At 36.8% G+C, this 11317-nt stretch overlaps 1 protein-coding gene across 1 annotated transcript in view; it reads left to right on the plus strand.

The window, feature by feature from the left end:
• Window positions 1-10988, plus strand: part of LOC138707534 (uncharacterized) — a 145103-nt gene extending 134115 nt beyond the window's left edge. Inside the window, exons 3-5 of the mRNA XM_069837071.1 lie at window positions 5168-5253; window positions 8003-8127; window positions 10573-10988. Of these exons, the coding sequence (XP_069693172.1) occupies window positions 5168-5253; window positions 8003-8127; window positions 10573-10806 (445 nt within the window). The 3' untranslated portion in view covers window positions 10807-10988. The remainder of the gene's footprint in view (window positions 1-5167; window positions 5254-8002; window positions 8128-10572) is intronic.
• Window positions 10989-11317: the final 329 nt, after the last annotated feature.

The raw sequence follows: 11317 nt of genomic DNA on the forward strand, positions 1-11317 counted from the left end.
AAAACACGGGAATTTTACTGGAAGCAAGTAAAGAGATAAGTTTGGAAGTAAATCCCGAAAAGACAAAGTATATGATTATGTCTCGTGACCAGAATATTGTACGAAATGGAAATATAAAAATTGGAAATTTATCTTTTGAAGAGGTGGAGAAGTTCAAATATCTGGGAGCAACAGTAACACATATAAATTATACTCGGGAGGAAATTAAACACAGAATAAATATGGGAAATGCCTGTTATTATTCGGTTGAGAAGCTCTTATCATCCAGTCTGCTGTCGAAAAATCTGAAAGTTAGAATTTATAAAACAGTTATATTACCGGTTGTTATGTATTGCTGTGAAACTTGGACTCTCACTTTGAGAGAGGGACAGAGATTAAAGGTGTTCGAGAGTAAGGTGCTTAGGAAAATATTTGGAGCTCAGAGGGATGAAGTTACAGGAGAATGGAGAAAGTTACACAACACAGAACTGCACGCATTGTATTCTTCACCTGACATAATTAGGAACATTAAATCCAGACGTTTGAGATGGGCAGGGCATGTAGCACGTATGGGCGAATCCAGAAATGTATATAGAGTGTTAGTTGGGAGGCCAGAGGGAAAAAGACCTTTAGGGAGGCCGAGACGTAGATGGCAAGATAATATTAAAATGGATTTGAGGGAGATGGGATATGATGATAGAGAATGGATTAATCTTGCTCAGGATAGGGACCAATGGCGGGCTTATGTGAGAGCAGCAATGACCCTCCGGTTTCCTTGAAAGCCAGTAAGTAAGTAAGTATTCACAATGCTGGCAACAAAGTATGGCTTTATGCAAAAATAAGTGGCTGTAGGTTTGATTTGACGAAGGCTTGGTGGGCGAAAATTCAGAATCTTGGTATGTCAAATGACTATAAAGAAAATAATGAAATTGGGGCATGTTAGAGGTAGTGTTTTGGCCTTGTGTACTTAGATCAGAGGTCGAAATATGTTTCATCTTCGATATGCTGCCAATCGCGAAGAATGAGCAACGATTGCCAAAATTTGAGGATTATTTGACGAACACCTACAGTGGCCTATTTGTTTCCGTTTTCTTCATTCCCACCGACAATATGGGCTGATGTTTCTGCTGCACTGACCAAAACTGCAAATACTTGTGAACCCTTTCACTCGCACTTTGCCAATGCTTTCTACTCTCCACATACTTCCATAGCCACTTTTATAAAAGCTCTACTTGGCTTTCAATCAGCTACCTATGTTAAGAGTAACATCATAAATTATCCTTTTAAACGTCCGCTTCACGTCCATAAAAAGTTGGATTTGTCAGAAAAGTACCTGGTCAAGTATAAGAATGGGGAATACAAATGCCTGCTATTTGTACGGATAATGTCGCATAATTACAGTTAAAATGAGATCTTATTTACTTTTAAGCATCTGACTTTTATTTAAAACACGGAAATTTTATTTGAAACAAATAAAGCGATAGATTTAGAAGCAAATCCCGAAAATACAAAGTGTATGATTATGTCTCGTGACCAGAATATTGTCCGAAATGGAAATATAAAAATTGGAGATTTATCCTTCGAAGAGGTGGAAAAATTCAAATATCTTGGAGTAACAGTAACAAATATACAGTAAATGAGACTCGGGAGGAAATTAAACGCAGAATAAATATGGGAAATGCGTGTTATTATTCGGTTGAGAAGCTTTTGTCATCTAGTTTGCTGTCAAAAATCTGAAAGTTAGAATTTATAAAACAGTTGTATTACCGGTTGTTCTGTATGGTTGTGAAACTTGGACTCTCATTTTGAGAGAGGAACAGAGATTAAGGGCGTTTGAGAATAAGGTTCTTAGGAAAATATTTGGGGCTAAGAGGAATGAAGTTATAGGAAAATGGAGAAAGTTACACAACGCAAAACTGGACGCATTGTAGGCCTATTCTTCACATGACATTATTAGGAACATTAAATCCAGACATTTGAGATGGGCAGGGCATGTAGCACGTATGGGCGAATCCAGAAATGTATGTAGAGTGTTAGCTGGGAGATCGGAGGGGAAAAAGACTCTTGGAGAGGCCGAGACGTAGATGTGAGAATAATATAAAAATGGATTTGAGGGAGGTGAGATATGATTGTAGAGACTGGATTAATCTTGCTCGTCGGCCTGGGTAGCGTGGTTGGTATAGCGCTGGCCTTCTGTGCTCGAGGTTGCGGGTTCGATTCCGGCCCAGGTGGATGGCATTTAAGTGTGCTTAAATACTACAGGGTCATGTCAGTAGATTTTCTGACATGTAAGAGAACTGCGGGTCAAAATTCCGTCAATCGGCGACGCTGATATAACCTCGGCACTTGCGAGCGTCGTTAAATAAACCATAATTTAAAATTCTTACTCAGGTTAAGGACCGATGGCGGGTTTGTGTGAGGGCGGCAATGAACCTCCCGGTTCCTTAAAAGCCATAAGTAAGTATTAGTCTCGGTCCCATCAAATTCGGTTAAACGAGATTCTTGTAATACTGGCGAACAAATCCTGCCGCATCGAATGTATAGGCATCTCGTGGACCCTTTTGCAGTGCAGATTCTCTCGGTAGATGTAAGTTAATATCGTAATGCAGAATCTGTAGCCCTCTGATTTTTGATAGTGCAAAGCCAGTTTAGCTAAAGTGCTGTGTCAGTTGTATGAGATTCCTGTTGATGCGTCAGATTGGAACTGAAGTCTGCTGAATTGCAAGATACGTACAACTTTAATGCACTTTACCAATAAATTATTGCGGAGTGACGTCTTCAAAAGATGCATAAAAATGTTTTTGAAAAGTGTGAGGTATTCGCGATACATATACTCTACTGTCATCCTCTGAGGAGTTTAGTGCTGAGAGGAATGCGGTTCCAACTAGTCTAGCGGGGTACTGGAGTGAGAGGGAACAGTGACAGCGGCAGTCTGGAATGAAGTACAATCATACTGAAAACATTCGCCCAATTTACGAGAGCAGTATGCTTATTAGTTTTCGTACTTACGTGTCCAGAGAAGAAAAGTATTGTAGAAAATTTGATTTATTTATTTATTCTGGTGAAGTTAAGGCCATCACACCACCAGAAATACAAATACAATAAAATAAATAAAAAGAAAAATTATAATAAAACTACAATAATATAAATGAAAAAAAGAATCATACTATAAAATTTAGTGATTAGTAGAATTGAATTAAATTTGTAAAGTAATCAATTTAAATATACTCTACCGCTGAACTCATTTGAGAAGTAAAACTACTTCATTTGTATTGTAAGATATCACCAAGAAATGATTTTCGCATGACATTATAGGAATCTGTTTTTCACGATACCAATTACACATATTCTAAAATTCCAATAGAATAAAACCAAAAACTTTTCCACAGCATGTTTCCTTAAAAATAACTTGTAGCGGTGAAATATTTAATATGAGTAATTCATTTAATGTTAACATAGCTAACATCAGGGAGATGTTGGAGCAAAAATTGCAACAATATATTTAATATATTAATAACAAAACCATATAGGCCTAGGTAAACAATATGTATATGAAATATTCACACACTACTACAAACTGAAGACTGCATATTTTTGGACGATTAATACTTCCCACTCCGCTCGGCTCGGCTTGGCTGTAGCAACAAAAAAATCTACCTGCAACCCCCCCGCACCGATGGCAAGAATAGGGACATCTTATGCGAAGTTTTACCGTCAGATGGCAGGAGCGTTCCATGCGGCGCAACATGTCGTAGGGCTATGTTTTGTCATATGCTACAGTTGATTACGTTTTCCCGCTTGTTGGTTTTCTGTGCGTGTCAAAATTATATTTACAGTTATTTTGTATAACCTAGTATAATTTAATATAATTCAATATTTTCTTACCTCATAATTTAATTTAATTTACAATAAATAATAACGTAAACCTGTATAATATTGAGCGATTCCCCGAGATGGGTGGGGGAATCTGCAGTATGCAGAATATAAATACGAGTAAATTGAATATTCATGAACCTAAACGAGAACTTTGAGAACAATATGCAGGAATAAAAAATAGAAAATATGTCGAAAGTGAATATTATCCTCTTTAATAATTAGTATTTAAGAACCGTACGCTAAAAACAGGATATGCAGCCACCAATGTGTTTTTTTTATAGGGAAGAGACTATCGAGATTGAATTCCTCGTATTTTTTCTGTAGTTGCAGAAAGATCAAATGCAATTTTTAGTAGGATGATATAATATGATCGCAATAGTATCACGATTAGTCGTGCGTTTTGTAGGTTAAGGACATGCAGTTTTGAATACTGTGTGGGATGATTTTGAAAATTTGAACTTAAAACATGGCTTTAATAATTAGGGTACAGTACATTAAAAACATTATTCACGAAATGGATTTCACTACGGATCGTCCTGGATAATAAACATTCCAGTTTATCGAGAGTTTACTGCAGGCGTAAAATTCGGAGACTCCTACAATTACTGCATATAATCTAAGATAACACAGCTCGCTGTCGAGGTTGCATATGTTTTTATTAATTTTTCTTTTTCCTCTTCCAAAATGAAACTGTAGTCAACAATTCCTTACTTGAAGTAGTTACTTTTATTTAATAGCTAGCACTTTCGAAGCGCAATTTTATTACTTATATTTTTTTTTAATGTTTAAAGCATATATTCAGAATATTTCGGGACCTGATTGAAGACAAAACGCTTTCCCTGGTTTCTACATATAGGAACATAACAAAAATTTGCCATTTTTAGTTGTTTTTGAGAGTATTTAACATACTAATACACTACGTATATCCTCAATGTTTATATACCGAAAAACAAATGCACACGCAAAGCGCATCCCTCATAGTACACGTGCGCTATCTGTTGGTGCTACATAGTTCAGGATATCCCTATACTTCAGGTCCCAGCGCTAAACTCGTCGGAGGAAGACAGTAGTAGGACTTCCCGGCATGTTGGTTGGAATAATGATTTAGCGATACGTAAAGTTCCGATGTAGTCGAACTTCGAACCTACCTGTGTTGTTGAAGTTTCAGCTCGCATGAGAAACGAAACACAAATGCTCTCACAGAATTAAATGTCGACGTGAACTTCTCGCGACAGGGATTAACTCCTTGACTGCTCTAGCTGTAGAAAGCACAGAACTCTCCTTTATGTTACTTTTGTGTCTTTGTTCTCAGGACGAATAAGTACCTGCAAAAATCTTCCATCACCCGAGTCTGCGCTGTGGGTGGCTTCTTCATCTCTATCCCCGTCTTTCTTACAGGTAAGTTGAACACACACCAATGGAAATGAAAAGAATAAATAATCTATAATCTTTTCGCTGTAAGAAAAATCCTATTGTAAACAATAGCACGTGACTGAAGTGAGGCTTCATTGGCCGCTGTTTGGCGCCATAGATTCTCAGTACATGTTCCCGCCTACTGTTGTACATTCTGTTTCATGTTAAACATTTCCCGTTACTCGTCAAGTAGGCCTAACCTCACTACTATGCATTCGTCTGCTTAGGAAACATTTACTTTATAATTACTGTGATTAAAAGTCACATAACTTATTACATACATTTAAGACTATTTGTTTTTCTCCGCTTTTGAGAGGGTTTCTACTCTTATGTTTAATAACCAAACACACCGAGGATGCAGAAGCCATACTTCAGTACCACGTGCTTACGTGACGCCAGCTTGTTACACGAACGGACTACCTCGGTATTACTGTTTGTATTCATCCGCGTTCATAGTACATAACAAAACATAAAAGTAGCTTTTCTTTTACATATCGTTTTACATATGACTGAAGTTATATGTTTCTTTGTATTTAACAACTAGAATTCATTTTTTTTATTTTCAAATAATACAAGATTATGGTTTCCAAAGACTGACTATATTTTCCTGCGTCATGTGAGTGTTTCGACTGTGAGCCCATCACGGGTATGACAGCCACGTGCTTGTGTTTACATTATGATTTTTCTTACAGCGAAAACGGTATAGTAACCAAGATCCCTAGAGAATCGTTTCATAATGACGACTTTTCGATTCTCATTTTAGTATCCAAAAGTCATTGATTTCCGCCTACATAAATTAGCGTGCCTAAAAGTACTTTTAAGCACCCTAATTAGAAATACTGAAAACATAATTTCCAATTACACTGGCGGACAAAAAATTTGGGACACTTGAATTTTAATAATTTCAAGGAAAAATTGTTCCGGGGCCGGGTATCGATCCCGGGACCCTTCGCTTAGCGCACGAATGCTCGACCGACTGAGCTACCCCAGGAACTATACACGACAGCGTCACACCGTAGGGAGCAGTAAGTTTCCCTCGGGCCGTTTACAGAAAGAAAACAATTTTATGGAAAGATTTATTGAAACAGATACAGCAATTGTTGAACTATTTTTCAATATATTCCCCACGAGAATTGATACATTTGACATACCATGGGATCAACTTTTGTAGCCCTTTGTCATAGAAGTCTGCCGCCTGGGATCGGAACCAGTGTATGACAGCCGTCTGCATTTCTCTGTTGATCCCACGGTATGACATATGTCTCAATTGCGGTGGGGAATATGTTGAAAAATAACTCAACAAATGGTGTATCTGTTCCAATAAATCTTTCCATGAAATTGTATTTTCTTTTTGTAAGCGGCCCGAGTGAAACTTGCTTTCTGGACGGCCATCGTAATTGCTCTCGAGTGGGAAAAATTTGTATAAGCGATAGAAAAAATCTGAATACAAGCTCGGATTCAACTTTTAATAGGCCTACCTAAAAGTAGTCGTATAATTTCGATTATCGTATTAAATTTATTTTTTTAATCATGAACTTTGCCATTTTTGACTCTCTTATTTTTCTTTTCAAAATTACACAAAAACCTGACGTGATACAGAAAGTAACAATACAGATTCATCAGATATATCGTTCAATATGGTGTAATTGTTTGGGGTGGAAGTACAAAAATTAATCTTAGTCCGTTAAATTTACTACAAAAACGAATAATTAAAATTTGTTTGAAGAAACGTTTCGATTATCCAACTAAATTAATTTATTCTGAATTTAATGTATTTAATATTGAACAAATTTATAACTATATGCTGTTAAAATTTTATCATAAAAATCGTAATAAGTTTGTATTACAGACACATAATTATGACACAAGACGAAATATTAATTTAACATTAGTAGAGCCTAAATGTCTCACATCTGCTGGTCTAAAGCATAGCATTAATTTTGGCCCTCGGTTGTACAATGCTTTAACTAAATTACACCCAGAACTTCTAACATGTAACCCAAGAAAATAACAAGAAAATTAGGAATGTGTTAATATCTTCAATTTGATTAAATAAATTTATAGCCTATGTGTATGAATTAATCAACCTATATTATATTTGTATTCTGTAATTTTGAAATATATATAGTCCTACTTTTCACGTGCGATGATATTCTTCTCTAGTGTTAATATTATATTATATAATTCCATTGCCGCTGTAATTTAAATTTTAGTTCCTATTTTATTTTACTTATTTATTTTTATTATTATTATTTTTTATTTTATATATTTCTCTTATATTAATATTGTATTATATAATTTCTGTAACTGTAATTTTAATTCTATTTCCTATTTTATTTTATTTTATATTCTCTTATAGGCCTATTAATATTATATCTGAACGCGACCGAACACAAGCGCTGCTCATTCGGTCTCAAATTTTGTTAATACTACTGTATCTCCTGTTTTATATTGTTTGTATTATTTTATTTCTATTTCTCTTGTTTGTTTGTAATTATATTCTTTATTCTGTATATTTAAATTTAAATAAATTAAATAAATAAATAAAGATTCGGATTCAGGATACTTGGGTTAACTAGAATCAGTAATTTTTTTTCTCTTGTGGCAGAAAACATTCTTTGAAATGCATGCCAGTGTAATCATGGCGTGATCTCGGATATTGAAGGGTGAACTGTTCCTGATTCAGTGCCGATGACTGTTTACTGCAGGTATGTCTGTTTTCTGTATTCCTCAGGAATCATTCTGTACACGTTCATCCAGTTCCACTCGACGCCAGCCATCGTGACTAGTGTCTTCATCGGGCTGGGCATCATCTTCTGCGGCTGTGCCATGGTTCACAACGTCTTTGTTTGGCAGAAGGTACGTACAGTATGCTTTCACTCACAGAATCACTTTCGCATTCTTATCTCTTGGTATGTATGTATTTATTCACACTGCAATGGGTATAATACCCGGTGGCAGTGGTAACTAATTACACTCAATAATGACAATTAGTAATAAACACAACTAATAACAAACAATAATTAATAATAATAATAAAATAATAATAATAATGAGCAATCTAAATTAAAATGAAGCATGGTCACTTAAAATAACATTTAAAGTAAATCTAATTTGTGTCTTAACCCTAAGTTCGAACTAAGACCCACGAGTCTGACAGGTTCATACCTGCACAAGTACCTTTCGACACTACACTTATTTCGCTGTCAACTCACTCACTGCACTGATTCTACCTGATTTCACTAACACTTCTAACCATTTCACTGTTCAAATACTTTGCACAGCCACTTCACTGACACCAACACACTTCACTTGCACAATAGACTTCACTGACACTACAAACTTCACTGACACAACACACTTCCTCACTGATAGAACACTTCAAATAACAAGATATCAATTACACCCTTTAAATAGTGTGTATAATATACTACCGTCTATTAGTAAAGTCCTTAAGCCTATTTTTAAATACATTTTTGGTTATTGGTAAAGGCTTCAGTAAGTCTGCAGGTAGAGCATTCCAGTCCCTGATAGTACGATTGAGAAAAGAAAACTTTCCAGTGTCCGTCCTCTGCCTTCTTTCCCTCAATTTATATGAGTGGTCGTTCCTTGAAGAGTAATTTGGCGGCTGCAACCTATTTTTTATTTCTCTCCAGGCAGGCTCACCTCTGTATGTTTTGAACATTGCGCATAATCGAATTCGCGTTCTCCTGCCCGTGAGTGTGTCCCATTTTAATGGTGAATTATTACAACACATGAGAGCCCGTGCAACACTTGAGAGCCCGTAACAACACTTGAGAGCCTACAATGTAAATTGACGTAACGTAGTTCTCTACTTTATTTATTTATTTGTTTATTAGTTTATTTATTTAATCTGACAGGATTAAGACCATAGGGTCTTCTATTCCACCATGCCATTCCTTTTAAGCTACAGAACTATTCAGATACTATTAAATGGTAGATGGTACTCCCCACGCTACAGATTTCACTACGTGCCGCCTCCAAACTCTCCTACAACTACAGAAATCCCTCTACCATTCCGCATAGGCATCACAGCTGTTCCTCAACCCCAGTCTCACGAACTACTATAAGTCCAAGTGAGAGCCCACGGTATAAACACTACCACAAACAACTAATGACCACATACCACGGGGTCCAAGTTCGGTGGCAACTCGTAACTGACTCTACATCAGAAAAAACCCGAAATATGGGAAAGAAAAGGAGATGTTGATGAAAGAGGGGAAGTGTGGTGAAATGAGTTCGAGGTCCAATGCCGCGAGTAACCCAGCAATTCTGCTTTAGTTGGTTGAAGGAAAATGTAGGAAGAAACCTGAACCAGGTGACTTGTTTCAATCAGGATTTGAACCCGGATCATCCGGTTTCACGGTTAGACATGCTAACCGTTACAGCGATGGACGTACCAAGGTCGCCAAGCAGGTGAAAGTGTCAGCGGTAGAAGGCGAGTGGGGGTAACTTGTTATGATTACACATCCCTCAAGGCTCTAACATTGGATTCTTATTTATTTACTTATCTATCTATCTATCTATCTATCTATCTATCTATCTATCTATCTATCTATCTATCTATCTATCTATCTATCTATCTTATCTTATCTTATCTTATCTTATCTTATCTTATCTTATCTTATCTTATCTTATCTTATCTTATCCCATCCCATCCCATCCCATCCCATCCCATCCCATCCCATCCCATCCCATCCCATCCCATCCCATCCATCCATCCATCCATCCATCCATCCATCCATCCATCCATCCATCCATCCATCCATCCATCCATCCATCGATCTATCTATCTATCTATCTATCTATCTATCTATCTATCTATCTATCTATCTATCTATCTATCTATCTATCTATCTATCTATCTATCTATCTATCTATCTATCTATCTATCTATCTATCTATCTATCTATCTATCTATCTATCTATCTATCTATCCATCCATCCATCCATCCATCCATCCATCCATCCATCCATCCATCCATCCATCCATCCATCCATCCATCCATCCATCCATCTAGCTAGCTACCTATCTACTTAACTTATTAAACTGTTGAAAATCCAAATTTAGATAATTTGAAAAGTAAGATAACGTGATCAGTCGTATCAAAAGACTAAAAAAAATCTGTATAAATAATACCAACTTGAAATCGGAAATCCAGAGCCTCAGATAGGCTACATTTTGTACAAAATTATTAAGGTTAGTGTAAATAGGTCTACTGGGAAAGAATGTTGATATTCAGAAATGTATGAGTAAATCTTTTATTGTGTTCGTTGTTACAGGAGAAAACAAATGCAGTGCGAGCAATGGCTCAACAACAACATCGTGAAAGGGAGCAGCAACAACAGTCACTAAGAGAGCCAACGCCGCCTACACCAATAGAGCTGAGCAAACCTGCACCGTGTCACCCTCGAGATGCGAGTGGAAGTGTGAGTCCAGGCATGCCGGCCGCGACCCTGGACCTGAGCTCCGTGACCACCGCCACCTCCCCACACGAGCTCTCCACGCTGGTGTGACAATGAATGCTTCTTATCTTCCCTCTACTCAAGTTAAATATTGTCTCTTATTATAATGTACCAATCAAACCTTACTTTTTGTATGTTTTCTCACACGAATTACGAGCTGCAATACAAAGTTATACCCAGTTATTTATCCAGAATCATACTGTAATAAATCACATTTAAAGTGGATAAAACAACACCTGGTCAATAACTAAACAACCTGGAAATCCTTACACACCAAGAAATAAATACAGTAATCCCTCCTTATCCACAGGGGATATGTTCTGAAACCTACCGTGGATACGTGAAACTCCACATAATAGCAAAGCGTGTTTGACAATAATTATAGGTACAAACTGCAGGGGTGACTGGAGGACAGTGACACAAGGCAAAGGCTCCTAACAAACATGGGTCCAGAAGCCAACTGTTTCTGAGATATGACGTCATCACTGTTTCCACCCTCATCAGTTATGGTACATATTTTTTATTTATCTAATTTCTTCCTGTAGCCTCTACAGGTTGCCAT

The sequence above is a fragment of the Periplaneta americana genome, chromosome 1, assembly GCF_040183065.1.
Source record: "Periplaneta americana isolate PAMFEO1 chromosome 1, P.americana_PAMFEO1_priV1, whole genome shotgun sequence".
In the NCBI taxonomy this organism is placed as follows: Eukaryota; Metazoa; Arthropoda; class Insecta; order Blattodea; family Blattidae; genus Periplaneta; species Periplaneta americana.